This window comes from Bufo gargarizans, chromosome 7 (assembly GCF_014858855.1).
Source record: "Bufo gargarizans isolate SCDJY-AF-19 chromosome 7, ASM1485885v1, whole genome shotgun sequence".
In the NCBI taxonomy this organism is placed as follows: Eukaryota; Metazoa; Chordata; class Amphibia; order Anura; family Bufonidae; genus Bufo; species Bufo gargarizans.
In genome coordinates this window covers 105,931,659-105,956,565 of record NC_058086.1, presented here as the reverse complement: position 1 = coordinate 105,956,565, position 24,907 = coordinate 105,931,659, and the positions used below count along the sequence as shown (strand labels likewise).

General features: G+C 46.3%; 2 protein-coding genes across 3 annotated transcripts in view; one reads left to right on the top strand and one right to left on the bottom strand.

Moving 5' to 3' along the window:
- DUSP12 (dual specificity phosphatase 12) overlaps positions 1 to 17,879 on the bottom strand; it is a 131,444-nt gene extending 113,565 nt beyond the window's left edge. Inside the window, exons 1-3 of the mRNA XM_044300648.1 lie at positions 17,767 to 17,879; positions 14,756 to 14,841; positions 13,564 to 13,853 (exon numbers count right to left, since the gene is read on the bottom strand). Of these exons, the coding sequence (XP_044156583.1) occupies positions 13,564 to 13,820 (257 nt within the window). The 5' untranslated portion in view covers positions 13,821 to 13,853; positions 14,756 to 14,841; positions 17,767 to 17,879. The remainder of the gene's footprint in view (positions 1 to 13,563; positions 13,854 to 14,755; positions 14,842 to 17,766) is intronic.
- A 54-nt stretch (positions 17,880 to 17,933) lies between these two features.
- Positions 17,934 to 24,907, top strand: part of ATF6 (activating transcription factor 6) — a 313,452-nt gene continuing 306,478 nt past the window's right edge. For both annotated transcript variants that reach the window (XM_044302165.1, XM_044302164.1), the window contains exon 1: positions 17,934 to 18,094. In XM_044302165.1, the coding sequence (XP_044158100.1) occupies positions 18,001 to 18,094 (94 nt within the window). In that variant the 5' untranslated portion in view covers positions 17,934 to 18,000. The remainder of the gene's footprint in view (positions 18,095 to 24,907) is intronic.

Here is a 24,907-nt window from a genome sequence, read left to right as displayed (position 1 = left end):
CAAAAATTTCTTGTTGGGTTGACCTAGGCGTTTTGGGCATTTCCATCTGAATGGTAGCCTAATGGCCCTGATAAGCTCGTCAATGTCTTCTGAATTGAACAGAAATCATTTGTATTCACTATCTTCGTCTGAGGATGCAACATGTTTTTGTACCAACTCAGAGTCCGAAACTGCCAGTCCCTCAGAATCTGAGTCAGAGATAAGTGACCAATTACTGCGGGTGTCTTGAGGAGGAGAATTTTTTGGGGGTGTTGGTTCCTTAGATGTTAAGGCCAGCTGAACCTCCTCTTTAACTACTTTCCTAATATCTTAAAGCAAGCTGGAAGATTTGGATTTGACGATACTGGATGTACATTCTTCACAAAAGGGGTTTAGTTCCTGTATTAGTCAGACAAGTCGTTTACAGCAGATATCACATTTCCTGTTTTTTTTTTTTTTGTTTTTTTTTTTGCGGTAGTAGCTGAATCCTTTTCTCCCTGAAAGGTAAGGGAGGAAAGGATGAGCAGACCAAATCAGCAATACACAAGCATGTGCCTGAGAGCAGGCTACTCACAGTCCCTGGGTTTGATGCAGGCTCGGTTCCAGAGCCCGGCGTGAGGGGGGTACTCATCTTGATTCCCGACCGCTTCCAGGGGCGCACTCTTAGGAAGAAGAAGCCGTGCTGTGCAGGGCACCATTCTGCAGGTCCTGTGGGTTTTTATAGTTTCCTTTTCCCTTCCAGGACCTGCGGCGCATGTTGATGACGTCAGGACGCTTTGCTCCGCCCCTGGCGTCTGACGTCACCCGCCTGTCGGCCAAGACACAACTCAATGCTGATCTGCCGTATCTTCTTTTCCCCTCTGCATTAAGTCCCCCTGGGCCGCCGCAGAGGGGATCTTCGCAGGGGGGGCATACCGTGATGCGCCCGAGCACAGGCCAAACCGGGAGGAGGAGGGAGAGCTGCCCTGCAGATCCGACCTCGGCCTGAAGGAAAAAATTCCAGTTGAGCCCGCTAGAGCTCCATGCACATCTCCTGCTTCCTATCCTGACGGGACAGGAAAAACACTGGCAAGGAAGGAAGGGGGTGGGGTTTTTAACCTCTCTGTGTTTGACTGGGGAAAAATGATTACTCAAGGTGGGCGACCCTTGTATGTGACGCTACCTGACTTAAGGTTCATAGATTCTCTTAACTTCCTGCCGATGAGATTAAGCCGGTTACCAGAAGCACCAGCATGGAGTCCATGGGAGAGACACATGGAGGCACACTAAGGACGTAGTTTGCACTACCACATGATCTACACTAGTGTTATCTGTGGTTTTACATAGGACTGCAGGCAACACTACAACATTTTCTGTACTCAGCCATCACTATGTTATCTGTGTTGTTACATAGGACTATAGGGGACATTACTATTTTATCTAGAGTTATCACTGTATAGGGGGGTCCACTGAGACTATCGCCCAAGGGCCCACATGAGAATGGAGCCGGCGTGGCGCGATATGTGAGTGGGTGTAGCTTTAGGATGGCCGGGGACACAGCTGTAATTAAAATTCATAAAAGAGATTCATATGATTTTAAGAAGACAGATTCATAAAATGTAATAAAGGGGCATGGTGAACTGCTATCTAGACATGTCCAGGCATGCATTATTCAGATTTGGGAGGGGGTGAAGGTGGGAAGGGGACCTGTCAAGAGGAAGGAAAGGGCGGGTTGACGAGTGGGGTTTAGGCAGCTGGGGGCGGCGTCACTTTTGATGACATATGTATACTTCACTACTGAGCTCTATTGTGGTGAATAGAACACAACCAACACCAAAATACTACAAGTTTTAATCTCCCCCTTTCCCAATTTTACATATAAAATGTATAAAACAACAAACATATTACAAAATCGCCACACCCGAAAAAGTGCGAACTACTAAAATCTCCTATGCGGTGAACGCCCTAACAGAAAAAATAAATAAATGTAAAAACGCACATTTTTGTCACCTTGTCCCCCCCAAAGAATAGGATAAGCCTAATGATGATAATATTAATTATTATTATTAATATATATAGCGCCACAATATTCCGCAGCGCTTTACAAGTTCATATACAAAACAAAAATAACTATAGTATGCAACTGAAACACTAGGAGTCAGGGCCCTGCTCGCAAGAGCTTACAATCCATGAGGAATTGGGGGTGACACTTAACGTAGTTTATTGTGATAAGTAGGATTTGAGCCATTATTGAACTGACAGGAGTGGTGCCGGCCGATCTGCTTCGGGTTAGGGACTAATAGAGGATCGAGTTCAGGCCAGAGGAGTTGGTGGGGGGAGGTTTAGTCGGGGAATAGTCAGTTTAGGTAGCTTGATAAGCCTGCCTGAAGATATGTGTTTTTAAAAGGCACATTTGAAGGTGAAGTTGTGGATTTACCTAGTATTCCAGGGCAGAGTATTCCAGAGAGCAGGTACAGCTTGAAAAAAGTCTTGAAGACGGGAGTGAGAGGTACGAATTATGGAGTTTATTAATCTTAGGCCGATAACAGAACAGAGCGTACGAGTAGGGTGGTAGATGGAGATGAGGGAGGAGATATATGGAGGTGCAGCACTGTGGAGAGCTTTGTGGGTGAGGGTGATAAATTTGAACTGTATTCTGTGGTGGATGGTCAACCAGTGAAGTGACTGTCACAGGCTAGTAGCATCAGTGTAGCGGTTGGATGGATAGAGGAGCCTGGCTGCAGCATTTAGTACAGACTCAAAGGGGGAGAGTTTAGGGAGAGGGAGACCGATTAGTAATGCGTTGCAGTAGTCAAGACGAGAATGAATCAAGGCAACAACAATAGTTTTTGCCGTTTCCACCATAAGAAAAGGGCGGATTCTGGCGATATTCTTGAAGTGCAGACAACAAGAGCGTGTAAGTGATTGAATATGGGGAACAAAGGAGAGGTTGGAGTCAAATGTGGGCCCAAGACAGTGGGCATGTTGCACAGGAGTTATGATAGTGCTGCAGACCGAAAAAAATAAAAAATAAAAAAAGTTTAGGTGAGTTAGTAGATGGGGGAAAGACAAGAAGTTCAGTTTTTGAGAGGTTGAGTTTTAGATACAGAGAGGACATGATGTTAGAAACAGCTGCCAGACAATTACTGGTGTTTTGGAGTAAAGCAGGGGCGATGTCAGGGGAAGAAGTGTATAGTTGGATGTTGTCAGCGTAGATATGGTATCGAAAGCCAAATCTACTGATAGTCTGTCTGATGGGGGCTGTATAGAGGGAGAAGAGTAGAGGATCTAGTACTGAGCCCTGAGGAACTCCAACACAAGAGGAAGAGAAGAAGAGCAGGCGAATGATACACTAAAGGAGCGGCCAGAGAGATAGGAAGAGAACCAAGATAGAGCAGTGTCCTTAAGGCCAATTGAGTGGAGCATGGTGAGGAGGAGTTTATGGTCTACGGTATCGAACGCTGCAGAGAGATCCAGCAGAATCAATAGCGAATAGTCACCATTTCTTTTTGCTGTTAGATCGTTAGACACTATAGTAAGGGCAGTTTCTGTACAGTTAAGAGTGAAAGAGAGAGGAGATAGAGAGAGAACAGACGGGGAGAGGGACTGGAGGAGGTGTGATGGAATAGGATCACTGCTACAGGTCATGGGTCAAGAAGAAGAGAAGCCTGGAAACTTCTTCTCTGTTATAAGGTTAAAAAAGGAGAGAGAGAGGGGGGGCGGAGCCTGCAACGAAGCCGGATGGCTGTGTGAAGTGCGGCTCTCCAGAAGCTTATCCCTCGTAGCGCATTATTTTAAGCCCCAAAGATACCAAAATGGTCAAAATAGGTGGCCAAAAGCCCGCTGACCAGGCGGGTCACGCTCGTTCCCTCAGCCAGTCCGGCGAAATTCATCAAAAAAGCGGCTGCGGTAGCTGTTAGCAAGGATTCCAAGATGGCGCCCGGAACACCTCGCTCCGGTTACAAACAGGCTGCAGCTTCCAGCTCAGGACAAGGTAGGGGACGGGCCCTGTGAATCCGAACACCTACCCATCTCTAGGACTTTTCTCAAAGAGGCACTGTCGGATGCCCTAGGCCCGCTAAGCCATGATCTCTCCTTAATAAAGGAGGACGTCCGGCATATAGGCCGGAGAGTGGAGGCTCTTGAAGACACCCAGGCCGCAATATTACAGCACCAGGGCGGCGTATCCTCCAGCCTGGCACTGGCCCAGAACCATATCAACTCTCTGTATACAGCGTTAGAGGACCAGGAAAATAGAAGTAGGAGAAATAATCTCCGCTTCAGAGGCATACCTGAAACGGTCGCAGCTGTCGATATCCCTGAAGCGGTTACTCAGATCTGTCTCTAACTGCTAGGTCCGGACACTGTGTTTGAAGTGTTAATTGAAAGGGCTCACAGAGCTCTCCGTCCAAAGCTACAGCCGTCGGAACCGCCTAGGGACGTGATTTGCAAATTTCTACATTTCCCAGTGAAAGAGGCTATATTATCCTGCTCCAGGAATGCCAGCTCAATAGAATGGGAAAACAACTCCATTACTATCTTCCAAGATCTGGCCCAATCCACCCTCAAGAAGAGGAAAATGCTGAAGCCACTTACAGATTGTCTACGCCAGCGCAAGATTATATACAGATGGACATTCCCTTTTGGTGTCTCCTTCCTCCATGATGGTCGCCGTCTCCATATTGCCTCCTTCAGTGATTTGGACAAAGCATACAACCTTCTCCAGATCTCGCCTTTACCCATAGAGAATTGGGACGCTGCCCAGAATATGACCACCCTACCTGATCTACCTCAAGTAACACCCTGGGAACCTCCCCATACCCCGAGGCCTCAAAAATCCAGAAAAGGGAACTTCGCAACCACCCCTAAACGATTATCCCTGCTGAATAAATAATCGTCTTCTACCATCCGGTCAACTTGCGGCTGTCACAGGGGACTCACTACATAGGTTCTATATCCTACGTTACTATATCCGCTTGGTTTATCAATTGGAAATTATATTCTCTGACTGAGTGGGACTAGAGACTTATATTCTCATACCACATTTGACTATGTCTTGTCTCCACTTAGTATAGATAGAGGAGACAGTAGGGATTTTCTTCCCATCTGTATGTTAGCTTAAATAATCATTTAGCTATATAGTAACTCATGGGTTACTGCAACCGCGGTTTCTCATCCTTTCTTTTTCCAGGAATATTACATGTTCCGGGAATATTACGAATTTCGGGAATTCTCTGTGAGGTGTGGGGGAACTGGATGTGGGATGACTCTCCTCGAGGTAGCACCTTCTTTTCTCTTCCTTTGCAGGGTACCCAGCCCTTTCCTAGAGTTTATATTCAGAAATTGCGTCACCTCCCCCCACAGATCTACTGATGGTTGAGCTCAAACTGGTTTCTTATAATGTTAAAGGGCTGAGATCCCCCTCCAAGAGATGCCAGATCCCATCTATGCTAAATAAAGAAAAATGCTCGGTGGTTTTCCTCCAGGAAACCCACTTTAAACATGACAGATATCCAAACCTTACCCACTCTAAATTCCCTAATTGGTACCACTGCGGAGCGGGAGGTGCTACCTCGAGGGGAGTTAGTATTGGCTTCCACAGGAATCTTCCTTTTATATATAAATTCCACCTGCAGGATCTTGAGGGTAGATTCTTGATAGTAAAAGGATTGCTGGGTCAAACTCTCTATACATTAGTGAATATCTACGCCCCCAACGCGGACCAGGTTAACTGGCTTAACAATACTCTCTCTTTGGTGGACTCTCACAGAGAAGGCTTTTTGATAATAGCGGGTGACTTCAACCTGGCCCCCAACCCTGTTGTGGACACCTCATCGGGGAAATCCTCCGTTTCAATGAAGGCTCTTAAGCTGTTCCATAATAAGCTCTATAACTTGGGGATGGTGGACATTTGGCGCTGCCTAAACCCTGAGACAGTAGATTATTCTTTCTATTCCTTACCCAATGACTCGTATAGTAGAATAGATTTCATTCTCCTTCCTAAAGAAAAGCTCCAACTTTGCTCATCCTCCCTTATAGGTGATATTACCTTATCCGACCACTCCCCTATTTACTGCACTATACGCCCGACCCCCAAGTCTGATAGACACTTCACTTGGAGACTTAACGAGTCCCTATTGAGCAACACTAAGCATAAATCCCAGATAGCTTCCTTTATCGAGGAATACTTTTCACTCAATAATACCCCTGAGATATCTCCCCAGACTCTATGGGACGCCCACAAACCGTACATTAGAGGCAGATTAATAAGCTTATGTTCTTTCCTTAAAAAAGGAGTTAGAAAAAAAGCTCAACACCTTATTGTCTAAAATTCATGATGTAGAAAAAAATCCATAAACAATCCCTACTTGCATGTCACCTGTCGGAACTCTCTTCTCTCAGATCACAATTAAAAAACCTACTGAACGAACGTTCAGCTAAGTTCTTCTTATCAGCACAACAAAAAACCTTTGCGCATGGCAATAAAGCCTCGAAATATATGATAGGCAGAATAAAACAGAGAAGGGACTCCCGATATGTGCAGAGTATCAAATCTTCTCAGGGCACCCATCTGTTTAAAGCGGAGGAAATTGCTGAACAGTTTAGGTCTTTCTACGAGTCCCTATACAATCTCCCACCCTCTGATCTTCCGAATCCTTCCCTGACAAGAGAGGCCAACATCGACTCCTTTTTAGACACCCTTAGTCTCCCTTCACTCACACCGTCGCAACAAGAGCTACTGTCCAAACCTTTCACCTCTTTAGAATTGCTGACTGCAATTAACTCAACCCCCAAAGGAAAAAGTCCTGGCCCTGATGGCCTGCCCATTTCTTATTATACGACTTTCAAAGAGCTACTTATTCCATTCCTGCTCCCTATCTGTAATAACTCATTAGCTGGTCACCCACTTTCCGCTGATATGACTAACGCCTCAATTGCAATTATTCCTAAGGACGGTAAGGACCCTACTTCTTGTGGGAACTATAGACCCATTTCCCTACTTAATGTAGATCTCAAGCTACTAACAAAAATGCTCGCCACGAGACTACAGAGCTTTCTCCCGGACCTAATTCACCCCGACCAGGTGGGCTTTGTTAAAGGTCGCGAAGGGAACGACAACACCACTAAGATATTAGACGCATTATACTATGCTTCCCATACATGCACTCCCCTGGTCATGATTGGCACGGATGCCGAGAAGGCTTTCGACAGGGTGGACTGGACCTATATTAGGAGGGCCCTTTCAAAATTCCAAATCCCTGAACAATTCATAAATGCTATGTTCTCCATGTACACGCACTCCTCGGCATCCGTGTCGGTCAATGGCCTGATGTCCTCACGCTTCCCAATTAGAAACGGTACGAGGCAGGGATGCCCACTGTCGCCTCTCGTGTTTGTTCTTGTTATGGAATCACTATTGCAAGCCCTTAGACAGGACAGAGAGGTTGGTGGCCTGATGATGAGCAATCATGAATTCAAGCTGGCTGCTTTTGCGGATGATTTGCTGATTCTGACCACCAACCCCCTTAAATCTATGTCTAAAATAGTCTCAAAACTTAACCTATTCGGCTCTTTATCAAATTTTAAAGTAAACCCCTCAAAGTCCCAAATCCTACACGTTAGCCTCTCCTCTTTAAGCCTCCTGTCTCTCCAGGCGAACTCCCCATTTAACTGGCACACTCAACAATTGACTTATCTAGGAATTAAGATTTCCCCCGACCTTCCTAGCTTATTTCAGCTAAACTATAAACCCCTACTAGCTTCTATTCAGAATCAGATAGAGTCACTGGACTTCCCATACCTCTCTTGGTTTGGGAGGAAGAATATTCTTATGTCCCTTATCATACCCAGACTAACTTACCTAATGCAGGTGCTCCCCATCGAAATCCCTAAATCTTACCTTACCTCCTTAAATAAATTAATTCGCAAGTTTATCTGGCATGGCAAACACCCCCGTATCGCATTCAATACCTTGACTAAACCTAAAGGGGGGATTGGTCTCCCTGACCCGGAGACCTACATGAAGGCCATCCAACTATCTAGAGTTATCGACTGGATTAGAGACCCGTCCCACAAGACTTGGCTTATCTTGGAAAATGCCTTTCTACCCTCCCCTACTAGGGCTCTCTTGTTGTCCGATAGACTGCCCTCTATATTGGGCTCCATCCCTAACCCTCTTATTAGGACCACTATAAAAGTTTGGAGAAGTTTCCTGCCCAACACTGGGGCTTTGTCCCTGCCTTCCCCCTTACTGCAGATAAAAGATATAATAAATTTAGCTCCCAAAGATCTGAGGGATAGTTGTCCCATAGCCTTGAGATCCTCTGGGATCGCAATTAAATCAATTTTGGGCCAAGATGGCTGTGTGCTTCCCGACCCTGATATCATTAAAGTGCTGGGCATACAGGCTCTTAACCCTTTCCTATTGCACTTTATTAAATCCGAGTCCCTCCTTCTCATTAAGAAAACACCCTCATCTAAGGTCTGTAGCTGGTTCGAAGAAATGATTAGTAGCAAGCCATATCCTCGCAAAACTATTTCCACAATATATAAACACTTGATATCCCCCCCCCCCCCCCTAACAGTCAAACCCGCTGTAATGGGTCTCTGGGAAAAAGACCTCCAGAGGACCCTCTCACCTTCCGAGATCAACAAATCAATGATTTCCCCACATAAAATTTCAAGGTGCGTGCGCATTCAAGAGAACAGTTATAAGATACTTATGAGGTGGTACAGAACCCCAGATAAGACGTGTCTTTTTGGCTCTACTGCCTCAGACACTTGTTGGCGGTGCAACAAAGCCAAGGGCTCCTTCTTGCATATCTGGTGGTCATGCGAATTAATCAATCCGTGGTGGCATGAAATAATCTCTAGGTGTAAGCAGATTTGCCAGACCTCCCTCCCTTGTACTCCAGACCTTACTCTATTATCACTGGGTTTGGATGGATTGGGAAAATCTAAATCCTCGCTCTTTTCCCTCTTAGTGGCTGCAGCCAGATTACTTCTCCCAACGCTTTGGTTGTCCTCTGAGGTCCCGAGTGTGGACCATTGGATCAACAGGGTAGACCAGATTTATAGACTAGAGGAGATCTCACATTGGGAGCTACGCTCTAGATCTACTTTCCTTCAGATTTGGTCTCCTTGGAGATCTTACAGGAGCTTCTCATGATCACCTACTCCCCCTCCTGATCTCGGAAATGCATAGTCCAGCATATTTATCCTTTTGAAATTGCTTACGTCTCACCTCGTGCCATACCATTTAAGCCTAAATATACCTGTCACCTGTTGTAATTCGTACTTAACTGTCTGGATTTATTCGTTCACTTGTTTTTGTTTTTCATTTGAATGTGCCGACTCACTTGCCTTTGAGACATGTGACCTGACATTATTTCCTTTCTACATTGTGATGCTACTTGAATGCTATAGTTAGCTGAGATATCTTATTGTTTGTCATTTACTCTCTATGTATTCTCTCATGCTATATACTTGTCATTGTTTCACCCATGAAAAACAATAAAAATTGTTAATAAAAAAAAAAAAAAAAAAAAAAAAAAAAAAAGGAGAGAGAGCATGTGGAGGACTGGGAGGGAGGAGGATTGAAATTATTTGGGGACTGGGAGATTATTTCCTGCCGGATACTGCCAATCTTGTCTCTGAATTAAGTGGCCAAGCCATCAGCGCAGAGGTCAGTGAAAGGTTCAGGAACTTTAGGGCTTAGAAGGGAATGAAAAGTGTCAAAAAGTCATTTTGAGTTATTTGAGAGTGAGGAGGTGATGTACTTTTGTTTGGCAATGTTTGAATTATATGTTTTGAGCATAAATTTATAATGGAGGATGTCTGCCGATACTCGCGATTTTCTGCACATCTGGAGAAAACGTGTTTCAGATGTGTGCCAGGGTTGCCGTGTTCTGTGTCAAGTGGGTCGGATTGATATTGGAGCAACTTCATCTAGGGTGGTTTTGAGGGCCTGGTTGTAATGATTGGCAGCCAAATCTGGACAGGGGAGGGAAGTGATTGGGGTAAGAGCTAGTTGTAGGGTGTTAAGTTGCTGGCAGTTAATGGTGTGTAGGTTTCTGCAAGTGTGAAAAATAGGATTGTCATGAGAAAAGTGAGAGGCCTTTATGGTAAATGAAAGAAGATTGTGGTCAGAAAGTGGGAAGGATAAGTTACTAAAGTTTGAGACTGAGCAGTGATGGAAAAAGACTACTCTAGATCAAGTATATTGCCCTGTTCATGCGTGGCAGAGGAAGCACGTTGTGATAGGCCAAGAGAGGAGGTTAAAGAAAGAAAGTGAGAGGCTGATGGGGAGATAGGATCATCATCAATGGGGATATTAAAATCACCCATAATAAGAGTTGGTGATTTAGAAGAGAGGAAGCGACCTTGGACGAGAATGCTCGTCCTAACTTGCAGGTACTTAACGCACTAGGATGAACCATCTTGTCCTGCAGTAAAACTGTCACTGTGATTAAACACACAGCTGATAAGAACGAAGCTACTTGAAAGGCCTCATGCACACGGCCGTGTTCCGCGGCCGAGAGCGGACCGTGGAAACCCGCCCGGGATTCCTGCTGACAGCATGAGCGCACGGCGTCATTGGTTGCCATGACGCCGTGCGCTTCATGCAGCCGCTGCTGTACAGTAATACACTAGTATAGTATAGTGTATTACTGTACAGCAGCGGCTGCATGAAGCACACAGCGTCATAGCAACCAATGACGCCGTGCGCTGATGCTGTCAGCACGAATGTACTTGCTTGCGGATGCTATGCGATTTTCACGCTTCCCATTCACTTCTATGGGGCCTGCGTCGTGTAAAAAAAATAATAAAAAAAAAAAATTCGGACAATATAGAGCATGTTGCGATTTTCACTCAACGCACAAGTGATGCGTGAAAATCAACGCTCATGTGCACAGCCCCATAGAAATGAATGGGTCAGGATTCAGTGCGGGTGCAATACGTTCACCGCACCCGCACCTAAAACTCGCCCGTGTGAAAGGGGCCTTAGTGCTATGTTTGTGGAGCTGTGTGACCAGTGAATGTAATTTACAAAATGATCCAAACATGAAGTAGACGTACGGGAAATGTAAAAGTAAACTATTTTAGGAGGCATTACTATCTGTTTTAAAAGCAGGGAAATAGACATTTTGAAACTTATGATTATTTTTACATTTTTGGTAAATTTGGTATTCGTTTTATAAATAAAAATAAAATATTTTGAATCAAATTTACGACTGTCATGAAGTACAATGTGTGACGAGAAAACAATCTCAGAATGGCTTGGATATGTAAAAGCGTTTGAAAGTTATTACCACATAAAGTGAGATATGTCAGATTTGCAAAATTAGGCCTTGTCAGGAAAGGGGCAAATGGCCCAGATGGCAAGCCTGTTTGGGCCTTTATGACGAAGCGTTTTTCATGGTCTCATTCCAAGAGCTATAACTTTTTTATTTTTTTTTCGTCTATATAGCTTTATGAGGGTTTTTTTTTTTTTTTTTTTTACGGGACAAGTTGTAGTTTTTAATGGCTCCATTTTACGGCATTCATTTTTTTCAGTACAAATAACATAATATCTTTATTCCTTTATTCTCCGGGTCAGTACAATTACAGTGATACTAAATACAGATTTTTATTAATTTTTTTTTTTTTTTTTACGCTTTACAACTTTTTTTCAATAAAACCCCATTTATTAACAAAAAAATAATAATTTTTTCATTGCCACTTCACAAGACCCATAACTTATTTTTTTTTCTATGCAGTTGTGTGAGGGCTTGATTTTTGAGGGACGACTTGTGTTTTTCATTGGTATCATTTTGGAGTAAATGCCACTTTTCGATCGCTTGTTAAGTTTTTTTTGGTGGAAACTAAGAATAAATGAGAAATTCTCTTATTTTTTTATTCTTTTCACGGCGTTCACCATAGGGGATAATTTATGTAATATTTATGTAGTCCGGGTCGTTGCGGATGCGGCAATACCAAACATATGGGGAATATTTTCTTTTTGCAATTTTTTTTTCATTGAAAAGCGCATTTTCAATCAAAAAAAATAATTTTTTTTTTTATTTTATGGTAATTTTATTTAATAAATGTATATATTTTTTAACTACTTAATAGTCCCACAAGGGGAGTATAATATACAGTATTTTGATTGCTTTTAAAATGTAATGCATTATCTCTATAATGCATTACATTTCAATAGCAATGCTATTCAAACCTTGACCAGCAGGCTGCGCCACAGAGGCACAGCCCGCTGGAGATAACTGAAGACAGGCTCGGGGCCCTGATCGGAAGCAAGGTAAGTTACCCAACACATCAGTACCCCGCAATCACATTTTTTCGGTGCTGATGGGAGACAGAGGGAGTCCGCCATTGCGCCCGGCATTTAAAGGGTTAAACAGCCCGGATTGGGAGCCGGGTCCGCGCTTAGACTGGGCCGCCGTAAATGCGGCGGCCCACCCTAAAGCCCCTTAGTGTCAGCCGTAAAAAGTCGTATGGGTGGTCACTAAGGGGTTAAGGTGAAAAATGGCAGGGTCCTTAAGGGGTTAATCAATTAATCACTGAAGTAAGGCACATGAGAAGAGATACTATAAGTAGGTAAACAAACAAAGCTAAGGATCTGGATGGGCCATAAAAGTACTACAGATCACAAGCATTACAACAGTCACATAAATCACAAGTCAATTGGAAGAACATCTCTAGGACTAATATAGTATACATGGATGATTATACAAACTTCTATACCAGGGAAGATAGATAGAAGCTGCACTATTAGGCCGCATTACTGTATTGCGGCGGCAGCAGGGAGCGCACGGCGTCATAGCAACCAATGGCGCCGTGCGCTCCTGCTCTCAGCATGAATCCAGCCCGCAGTTCCACGGACCGCTCACGGCCGTGTGCATTCGGCCTTACGCTGGGTTCAGACCTGAGCGTTCTGAAACGAGCGCTATGTATGCGCGATTGTACGGGCGTTTACAATCGCGCATACAGAGACTGGCGTTCACACATTGTCGCGCGTTCCCGAATTTCTATGTGCGGGAACGCGCGACAAATGCCCAAAAAAAAGCTCAAGCACTTGTTTGAGCGTCGGGCGTTTTACAGCGCGATCGTACGCGCTGTAAAACGCCCAGGTGAGAACCATTCCCATAGGGAATCATTGGTTCTTGCCTGTTGTGCGTTTTACAGCGCGTAGGAACGCGCTGTAAAACGCTCAGGTCTGAACCCAGCGTAAGGCTTCTGGAAAGCTGGATGGAGCAGTATTGTCCAAATGCACTGGACTGTTCTATTATGGTTCAAACGTTCCATAAAATGTACGCATAGTATATAGAGTATTGCAATACTTTTTTTATGATATCGAATCAAAATTTTGTTGTTATCGTGACAACCCTAGGTAAGATATGTCTTTTTAAATTTTTTATTATACAGTAATTATATGTATTTAAAATTTGGCTCCTACATTTTTCAGGTTAGGAGGATCTGTTCATAACGGGTGCAGATGGTTGTATTATCAGTAATGGAAGAGTTTTTGCTGAACCCTGCCGGATCCAGCAAAACCGCTAGTGTGAAAGTAGCCTAACTGGAGTAATATGCAGACTTGCCACAACTTACCAGTGCACTAGAACACAGGATCCCGGCTTTTCAAGAGCGTCTTTTAAAAACTGTAAACACTTAGGTAAACAGCTCAGCAAGTCCGCACTGTAATCATCCAAAAGATGAATAAATGTCTTCTGGAATGAGAGATGCAGGTCCTTTGGCTCTGTGCTGTCTACGGTTAATATGTGAGTAATGTCAGCAGCATGCAAGGACTGGACATCGCTGGCATCACTGGCACTGCCAACATACAGGCCTGGCAGAACGCAAATCATCTCGCAGTTACAATTCAATTGGGAAGGATGATCCTGCAAAAAAAATTTATACATTCAATTATATATAATAAAAATGTGTGTATGTAATAAAGACATTAAAATAAGGGTTGTCCAGCCAAGAAGCCAATCCTCACAAAACCTATTCTCCACCACTGGAGCCGGAAAGTCAGAACAGAACCAATGACTGGCTGTACAGGCCAGAGGGACATTCAGGAGCGGCGGGCGAACCAGGGGTGTTCTCTTGGTTTATTTTATATTTGTAAAGCCCCGATAGGCATCAGAATCAGCAGCTGCCCACTACCATGAGGCACGCTCCCAGAGAATCTCTGCCCACACATGTACGTACAGGGACAGCTGTACACAAGGCCTTCACAGCCCCGACCAGAGACCGGCAGCACCCGCACGGGAGGGGGATCTTTGGATGACACATACCGTATATAGCATCTTATGCAACACGTGTCATCCGCAGGTGCCCCGCCATGCAACACGTGTCATCCGCAGGTGCCCCGCCATGCAACACGTGTCATCCGCAGGTGCCGCTCCCCACCTCTTACAGGAGTGTACATTTGACATTTCTAAACTATAATCCATATCCTGCAGTGACTTTAAATCAGGATTCAGAGGCCGCTCGTCTCTACTAGTACCTTAAACTTACACCACTCAGCTAGCTTCGGTAGTTGTTACCGAGTGAACGCTGATTTTTGCAGGTCAACGGATTACAGTTTAAAAGAAATGTACACTCCTGTGAGCGGTCCAGACCAGTGGCGGATCAAGAGCCTGGTCTCGGGAGGGGCACTTCCAGAATATTTTCTGTCCGCCGCCACAAAACAATGGTGCTTATAGAACAGACTACACAGTGTAGCGGTATACTGTATATTGTGTGGAACAGTCTATGCTATATGTGTATAACGAACATATTTCATATGAAAGCTTACAGTTACTTGGCTTGGCCCTTGGGGATCTCGGAGACCACTTCAACACTTTGGCCGGGGGCTCGGCAGAGCTGATGTTGTGTTTTATCCTAATGAGAAAGATTTTATAATAAGGATTTGGAGAAAGAGCAGCGGGATAGCAGGGAGAGGCTGATGCGGCTACTAGGGGGTTATACCATGTGGAGTAATATACCAGTATAAAATGCCCCATATAAAGTGCCCCAGTAGACGCACTCAGTGTCCCCCATAGTTCTCAAGTATAAAATATCCTTTCTTAGTGCCCCCCGTAGATGACCCCATAGTACTCCTCTCCCCCCTCCCCCATAGTACCCACCATAATGTGTCCCAGTATAAAATGCTACTGTACAGAGCCACCCATGTAAAATACCCCTTCTTCTTGGGCTCAGTAGATGCCCCAAATCACGTGCCGTTAACAAGAGCCCCCCCCCCCCAAAATCACGTGCCGTTAACAAGAGCCCCCCCCCAAAATCACGTGCCGTTAACAAGAGCCCCCCCCCAAAATCACGTGCCGTTAACAAGAGCCCCCCCCCAAAATCACGTGCCGTTAACAAGAGCCCCCCCCCAAAATCACGTGCCGTTAACAAGAGCCCCCCCCCCAAAATCACGTGCCGTTAACAAGAGCCCCCCCCCCAAAATCACGTGCCGTTAACAAGAGCCCCCCCCCCAAAATCACGTGCCGTTAACAAGAGCCCCCCCCCCAAAATCACGTGCCGTTAACAAGAGCCCCCCCCCCAAAATCACGTGCCGTTAACAAGAGCCCCCCCCCAAAATCACGTGCCGTTAACAAGAGCCCCCCCCCCAAAATCACGTGCCGTTAACAAGAGCCCCCCCCCAAAATCACGTGCCGTTAACAAGAGCCCCCCCCAAAATCACGTGCCGTTAACAAGAGCCCCCCCCCAAAATCACGTGCCGTTAACAAGAGCCCCCCCCCAAAATCACGTGCCGTTAACAAGAGCCCCCCCCCAAAATCACGTGCCGTTAACAAGAGCCCCCCCCCAAAATCACGTGCCGTTAACAAGAGCCCCCCCCCAAAATCACGTGCCGTTAACAAGAGCCCCCCCCCAAAATCACGTGCCGTTAACAAGAGCCCCCCCCCAAAATCACGTGCCGTTAACAAGAGCCCCCCCCCAAAATCACGTGCCGTTAACAAGAGCCCCCCCCCAAAATCACGTGCCGTTAACAAGAGCCCCCCCCCAAAATCACGTGCCGTTAACAAGAGCCCCCCCCCAAAATCACGTGCCGTTAACAAGAGCCCCCCCCAAAATCACGTGCCGTTAACAAGAGCCCCCCCCCCAAAATCACGTGCCGTTAACAAGAGCCCCCCCCCAAAATCACGTGCCGTTAACAAGAGCCCCCCCCCAAAATCACGTGCCGTTAACAAGAGCCCCCCCCCAAAATCACGTGCCGTTAACAAGAGCCCCCCCCCAAAATCACGTGCCGTTAACAAGAGCCCCCCCCCAAAATCACGTGCCGTTAACAAGAGCCCCCCCCCAAAATCACGTGCCGTTAACAAGAGCCCCCCCCCAAAATCACGTGCCGTTAACAAGAGCCCCCCCCCAAAATCACGTGCCGTTAACAAGAGCCCCCCCCCAAAATCACGTGCCGTTAACAAGAGCCCCCCCCCAAAATCACGTGCCGTTAACAAGAGCCCCCCCCCAAAATCACGTGCCGTTAACAAGAGCCCCCCCCCAAAATCACGTGCCGTTAACAAGAGCCCCCCCCCAAAATCACGTGCCGTTAACAAGAGCCCCCCCCCAAAATCACGTGCCGTTAACAAGAGCCCCCCCCCAAAATCACGTGCCGTTAACAAGAGCCCCCCCCCAAAATCACGTGCCGTTAACAAGAGCCCCCCCCCAAAATCACGTGCCGTTAACAAGAGCCCCCCCCAAAATCACGTGCCGTTAACAAGAGCCCCCCCCCAAAATCACGTGCCGTTAACAAGAGCCCCCCCCAAAATCACGTGCCGTTAACAAGAGCCCCCCCCAAAATCACGTGCCGTTAACAAGAGCCCCCCCCAAAATCACGTGCCGTTAACAAGAGCCCCCCCCAAAATCACGTGCCGTTAACAAGAGCCCCCCCCCAAAATCACGTGCCGTTAACAAGAGCCCCCCCCAAAATCACGTGCCGTTAACAAGAGCCCCCCCCCAAAATCACGTGCCGTTAACAAGAGCCCCCCCCAAAATCACGTGCCGTTAACAAGAGCCCCCCCCAAAATCACGTGCCGTTAACAAGAGCCCCCCCCAAAAATCACGTGCCGTTAACAAGAGCCCCCCCCAAAATCACGTGCCGTTAACAAGAGCCCCCCCCCAAAATCACGTGCCGTTAACAAGAGCCCCCCCCCAAAATCACGTGCCGTTAACAAGAGCCCCCCCCAAAAATCACGTGCCGTTAACAAGAGCCCCCCCCAAAATCACGTGCCGTTAACAAGAGCCCCCCCCCAAAATCACGTGCCGTTAACAAGAGCCCCCCCCCAAAATCACGTGCCGTTAACAAGAGCCCCCCCCCAAAATCACGTGCCGTTAACAAGAGCCCCCCCCCCAAAATCACGTGCCGTTAACAAGAGCCCCCCCCCAAAATCACGTGCCGTTAACAAGAGCCCCCCCCCAAAATCACGTGCCGTTAACAAGAGCCCCCCCCCAAAATCACATGCAGTTAACATGAGCCCCCCCAATCACGTGCCGTTAACAAGAGCCCCTCCACCCCAATCACGTGCCGTTAACATGAGCCCCCCCCAATCACGTGCCATTAACAAGAGCCCCTCCACCCCAATCACGTGCCGTTAACATGAGCCCCCCCAATCACGTGCCGTTAACAAGAGCCCCTCCACCCCAATCACGTGCCGTTAACATGAGCCCCCCCAATCACGTGCCGTTAACAAGAGCCCCTCCACCCCAATCACGTGCCAGCCCAGTAACCAGAGCTTAGAGTCCCCTAATGTGCCTGCAAAACTATTGTACATATCAAAAGAAAAAAAAACAAACACTAATACTTACCTCCACGCCAGCGATGCGATGCAGGCCTCTTCCGGTGTTCGGCCAGATTTCTACTATTCCTTGTTAAAAAGTTATACCGGAAGTGACGCACAGCACCGGAAGAGACGCGAGGGTGACAGGAATCAGCTGATTTCATTATGTCACGTGTCGCCTGACGTCAGAAGGTCCTTCCCATTGATGGTTTAGCCTTTACCGACGTGTATTTAGTTGTAGCCATTGCGGAAATAGGAAGAAATGACATCTGAGGTTGAGCACACAATGTTTAACGGGGTTCAGGGCCCGGGGCCGGGAGGTGGCGGCATCTCCTCCTTGGACGGACTGGAGTGGGGTGAGTGTGTTGTAGAGGTTACAGTAGGTAGCCGGGTGTGGGGCCGCCTCCGTCTGTACGGTGAATGTGAGAATGATAGCAGGAGCTGATCAGTGACGTCACTGCACTGGTGACTAGATCATTTATCTAATCCATATAAATGATGTATGTCTTGTATAATCTCATAGATTTATCCCATGTCAGTGTATTACTAGGAGACAGATGTGTACAACTGGGCAAAGCACACGAGAAGCGAGTTCAGTGCGAATAACCCTCTGCGTGTGCCTCCTGTTTTGAAGGATCACACAGTATAGTAATGATTTCGTTTTTGCGCCTCGGGTGCGGACCCATTCATATCAATGGGGTCGTCACTCCATGTGCTGTCCACATACATTGCTCCATTACGTAGACCCGCAAAAAATATATAACATGTCCGTTTTGCGGACAAGAATAGGCATTTCTACAATGGGCCTTCCGTTCCGCAAATTGCGGAAGGCACACAGGCGGCTTCTGTTTTTTGCAGATCCATGGTTTGTGAACCGCAGAAAACGGAACGGTCGTGTGCATGAGGCCTAAAGCCTCATTCACACATCAGTGATTGTGAGCCCAAACCAGGATTGGAGCCTCCTAAACACATAAGGTATGAGGGAGAGATCTGTACTTGCTTTGTGTTTAGAGCCGCACCTGGTTTTGGCTCAAAATCGCTGTATGATTGAGGCATAATTCAGTAGATACCAGGTCTAACAGGGACCAACAGCCATATCACTCATTTATTAATGCAGTGCCTACGGGGGAAAAAAACTGTTATTGTGACGAAGGCCTAGTCCATACTTTGTCAACCTTTTCCTATCGAAAGTAAGGAAAAATACTTTGTGTAGAGAATACTATGTAGACGTAGTAGATGGTGATTTAGATCTTTTAAATGTGGAACTCTAAGGCCCCTTTCACACGGGCGAGATTTCCACGCGGGTGCAGTGCGTGAGTTGAACGCATTGCACCCGCACTGAATCCGGACCCATTCATTTCTATGGGGCTGTGCAGATGAACAGTGATTTTTACGCATCACTTGTGCGTTGTGTGAAAATTGCAGCATGCTCCGCTTTGTGCGTTTTCCAGCAACGCAGGCCCCATAGAAGTGAATGCGGATGCGGTGCGATTTTCACGCATGGTTGTTAGGAGATGATTGGGATGGGGACCCGATCTTTATTATTTTCCCTTAATACAGAATGCATAGTACAATAGGGCTGGAGGGGTTAAAAAAAAATATATATATTTTAACCACCTCCGGACCGCCTAACGCAGATCTGCGTCATCTCGCGAGGGCCGGGATTTCCTGTGAACGCGCGCACACAGGCGCGCGCGCGCTCACAGGAACGGAAGGTAAGGGCCCTTTCACACCTGCGTTATAGTCTTCCGGCATAGAGTTCCGTCGTCGGGGCTCTATGCCGGAAGAATACTGATCAGGATTATCCTAATGCATTCTGAATGGACAGTCCGTCCTTCAGGATGCATCAGGATGTCTTCCGTTCCGGAACGGAACGTTTTTTGGCCGCAGCAAATAGCGCAGCATGCTGCGCTTTTTGCTCCGGCCAAAAATCCGGAACACTTGCCGCAAGGCCGGATCCGGAATGAATGCCCATTGAAAGGCATTGATCCGGATCCGGCCTTAAGCTAAACGTCGTTTCAGCGCATTGCCGGATGCGACGTTTAGCTTTTTCTCAATGGTTACCATGGCTGCCGGGACGCTAGAAGTCCTGGCAGCCATGGTAAACTGTAGTGGGGAGCGGGGAGCAGCATACTTACCATCCATGCGGCTCCCGGGGCGCTCCAGAGTGACGTCAGGGCGCCACAGGCGCATGGATGACGTGATCGCATGGATCGCATGATCCATGCGCATGGGGCGCTCTGACGTCACTCTGGAGCGCCCCGGGAGCCGTACGGACTGTAAGTATACCGCTCCCCCGCTCCCCGCTCCTACTATGGCAACCAGGACTTTAATAGCGTCCTGGCTGCCATAGTAACACTGAAAGCATTTTGAAGACGGATCCGTCTTCAAATGCTTTCAGTACACTTGTGTTTTTCCGGATCCGGCGTGTAATTCCGGCAAGTGGAGTACACGCCGGATCCGGACAACGCAAGTGTGAAAGAGGCCTAAGCGAGTGGATCTCCAGCCTGCCAGCGGCGATCGCTCGCTGGCAGGCTGGAGATCCGAATTTTTTAACCCCTAACAGGTATATTAGACGCTGTTTTCATAACAGCGTCTAATATACCTCCTACCTGGTCCTCTGGTGGTCCCTTTTGTTAGGATCGACCACCAGAGGACTCAGGTAGGTCAGTACAGTCGCACCAAACACCACACTACACTACACCCCCCCCCCCCCGTCACTTATTAACCCCTTATAAACCCATGATCACCCCATATAAACTCCCTGATCACCGCCCTGTCATTGATCACCCCCCTGTCAGGCTCCGTTCAGACGTCCGTATGATTTTTACGGATACATGGATCGGAATCCGCAAAACGCATACGGACGTCTAAATGGAGCCTTACAGGGGGGTGATCAATGACAGGCGGGTGATCACCCATATACACTCCCTGATCACCCCCTGTCATTGATCACCCCCCTGTCATTGATCACCCCCCTGTAAGGCTCCATTCAGACGTCCGCATGATTTTTACAGATCCATGGATACATGGATCGGATCCGCAAAACACATGCGGACGTCTGAATGGAGCCTTACAGGGGGTGATCAATGACAGGCGGGTGATCACCCATATACACTCCCTGATCACCCCCCTGTCATTGATCACCCCCCTGTAAGGCTCCATTCAGACGTCCGCATGTGTTTTGTGGATCCGATCCATGTATCCATGGATCCGTAAAAAATCATGCGGATGTCTGAATGGAGCCTTACAGGGGGGGTGATCAGTGACAGGGGGGTGATCACCCTGATCACCCCCTGTCATTGATAACCCCCCTGTAAGGCTCCATTCAGACGTCCGCATGTGTTTTGTGGATCCGATCCATGTATCCATGGATCCGTAAAAATCATGCGGATGTCTGAATGGAGCCTTACAGGGGGGGTGATCACCCTGATCACCCTGATCACCCCCTGTCATTGATAACCCCCCTGTAAGGCTCCATTCAGACGTCCGCATGTGTTTTGTGGATCCGATCCATGTATCCATGGATCCGTAAAAAATCATGCGGATGTCTGAATGGAGCCTTACAGGGGGGGTGATCAGTGACAGGGGGGTGATCACCCTGATCACCCCCTGTCATTGATAACCCCCCTGTAAGGCTCCATTCAGACGTCCGCATGTGTTTTGTGGATCCGATCCATGTATCCATGGATCCGTAAAAAATCATGCGGATGTCTGAATGGAGCCTTACAGGGGGGGTGATCAGTGACAGGGGGGTGATCACCCTGATCACCCCCTGTCATTGATAACCCCCCTGTAAGGCTCCATTCAGACGTCTGCATGTGTTTTGCGGATCCGATCCATGGATCCGTAAAAAATTATACGGACGTCTGAATGGAGCCTTACCAGGGGGGTGATCAATGACAGGGGGGTGATCAGGGAGTCTATATGGGTGATCACCCCCCTGTCATTGATCACCCCCCTGTCATTGATCACCCCCCCCAGACATTTTTTTTGGCACAAGTTAGCGGAAATTTTTTGTTTGTTTTTGTTTTTGTTTTTTCTTACTAAGTCTCATATTCTACTAACTTGTGTCAAAAAATAAAATCTCACATGAACTCGCCATACCCCTCACGGAATCCAAATGCGTAAACATTTTTAGACATTTATATTCCAGACTTCTTCTCACGCTTTAGGGCCCCTAAAAAGCCAGGGCAGTATAAATACCCCACATGTGACCCCATTTCGGAAAGAAGACACCCCAAGGTATTCGCTGAGGGGCATATTGAGTCCATGAAAGATTGACATTTTTGTCCTAAGTTAGCGGAAAGTGAGACTTTGTGAGAAAAAAAACCAAAAAAATCTATTTCCGCTAACTTATGCAAAAAATAAAAAATTTCTAGGAACTCGCCATGCCCCTCATTGAATACCTTGGGGTGTCTTCTTTCCAAAGTGGGGTCACATGTGGGGTATTTATACTGCCCTGGCTTTTTAGGGGCCCAAAAGTGTGAGAAGAAGTCTGGGATCCAAATGTCTAAAAATGCCCTCCTAAAAGGAATTTGGGCCCCTTTGCGCATCTAGGCTGCAAAAAAGTGTCACACATCTGGTATCGCCGTACTCAGGAGAAGTTGGGGAATGTGTTTTGGGGTGTCATTTTACATATACCCATGCTGGGTGAGAAAAATATCTTGGTCAAATGCCAACTTTGTATAAAAAAAAATAGGAAAAGTTGTCTTTTGCCAAGATATTTCTCTCACCCAGCATGGTTATATGTAAAATGGCACGCCAAAACACATTCCCCAACTTCTCCTGAGTACGGCGATACCAGATGTGTCACACTTTTTTGCTGCCAAGGTGGGCAAAGGGGCACATATTCCAAAGTGCACCTTTCGGATTTCACCGGTCATTTTTTACAGATTTTGATTGCAAAGTACTTCTCACACATATGGGCCCCTAAATTGCCAGGGCAGTATAACTACGCCACAAGTGATCCCCATTTTGGAAAGAAGACACCCCAAGGTATTCCGTGAGGGGCACGGCGAGTTCCTAGAATTTTTTATTTTTTGTCACAAGTTAGCGGAAAATGATGATTTTTCTTTTTTTTCTTTTTTCCTTACAAAGTCTCATATTCCACTAACTTGCGACAAAAAATAAAAAATTCTAGGAACTCGCCGTGCCCCTCACGGAATACCTTGGGGTGTCTTCTTTCCAAAATGGGATCACTTGTGGCGTAGTTATACTGCCCTGGCAATTTAGGGGCCCAAATGTGTAAGAAGTACTTTGCAATCAAAATCTGTAAAAAATGACCGGTGAAATCCGAAAGGTGCACTTTGGAATATGTGCCCCTTTGCCCACCTTGGCATCAAAAAAGTGTCACACATCTGGTATCGCCGTACTCAGGAGAAGTTGGGGAATGTGTTTTGGGGTGTCATTTTACATATACCCATGCTGGGTGAGAAAAATATCTTGGTCAAATGCCAACTTTGTATAAAAAAATTGGAAAAGTTGTCTTTTGCCAAGATATTTCTCTCACCCAGCATGGGTATATGTAAAATGACACCCCCAAACACATTCCCCAACTTCTCCTGAGTACGGCAATACCAGATGTGTGACACTTTTTTGCAGCCAAGGTGGGCAAAGGGGAACATATTCCAAAGTGCACCTTTCGGATTTCACAGGCCATTTTTTACAGATTTTGATTGCAAAGTACTTCTCACGCTTTAGGGCCCCTAAATTGCCAGGGCAGTATAACTACGCCACAAGTGACCCCATTTTGGAAAGAAGACACCCCAAGGTATTCCGTGAGGGGCATGGCGAGTTCCTAGAATTTTTTATTTTTTGTCGCAAGTTAGTGGAATATGTAAGGAAAAAAGAGGGGAAAAAAAATCATCATTTTCCGCTAACTTGTGACAAAAAATAAATTTTAGGGGCCCAAATGTGTGAGAAGTACTTTGCAATCAAAATCTGTAAAAAATGGCCTGCAAAATCTGAAAGGTGCACTTTGGAATAGGTGCCCCTTTGCCCACCTTGGCAGCAAAAAAGTGTGACACATCTGGTATCGCCGTACTCAGGAGAAGTTGGGGAATGTGTTTTGGGGTGTCATTTTACATATACCCATGCTGGGTGAGAAAAATATCTTGGCAAAAGACAACTTTTCCCAATTTTTTTATACAAAGTTGGCATTTGACCAAGATATTTTTCTCACCCAGCATGGGTATATGTAAAATGACACCCCAAAACACATTCCCCAACTTCTCCTGAGTACGGCGATACCAGATGTGTGACACTTTTTTGCTGCCAAGGTGGGCAAAGGGACCCATATTCCAAAGTGCACCTTTCGGATTTCACCGGTCATTTTTTACATATTTTGATTGCAAAGTTCTTCTCACACATTTGGGCCCCTAAATTGCCAGGGCAGTATAACTACGCCACAAGTGACCCCATTTTGGAAAGAAGACACCCCAAGGTATTCCGTGAGGGGCATGGCGAGTTCCTAGAATTTTTTATTTTTTGTCGCAAGTTAGTGGAATATGAGACTTTGTAAGAAAAAAATAAATAAATAAAATCCTCATCATTTTCCGCTAACTTGTGACAAAAAATAAAAAGTTCTATGAACTCGCTATGCCCATCAGCGAATACCTTAGGGTGTCTACTTTCCGAAATGGGGTCATTTGTGGGGTTTTTCTACTGTCTGGGCATTGTAGAACCTCAGGAATCATGACAGGTGCTCAGAAAGTCAGAGCTGCTTCAAAAAGCGGAAATTCACATTTTTGTACCATAGTTTGTAAACGCTATAACTTTTACCCAAACCATTTTATTTTTTTTGCCCAAACATTTTATTTTTATCAAAGACATGTAGAACAATAAATTTGGCGAAAAATTTATATATGGATGTCGTTTTTTTTTGCAAAATTTTACAGCTGAAAGTGAAAAATGTCATTTTTTTGCAAAAAAATCGTTACATTTTGATTAATAACAAAAAAAGTAAAAATGTCAGCAGCAATAAAATACCACCAAATGAAAGCTCCATTAGTGAGAAGAAAAGGAGGTAAAATTCATTTGGGTGGTAAGTTGCATGACGAGCGATAAACGGTGAAAGGAGTGTAGTGCCGAAGTGTAAAAAGTGCTCTGGTCATGAAGGGGGTTTCACCTAGCGGGGCTGAAGTGGTTAAAGAGGTTGTCCGGGTTCG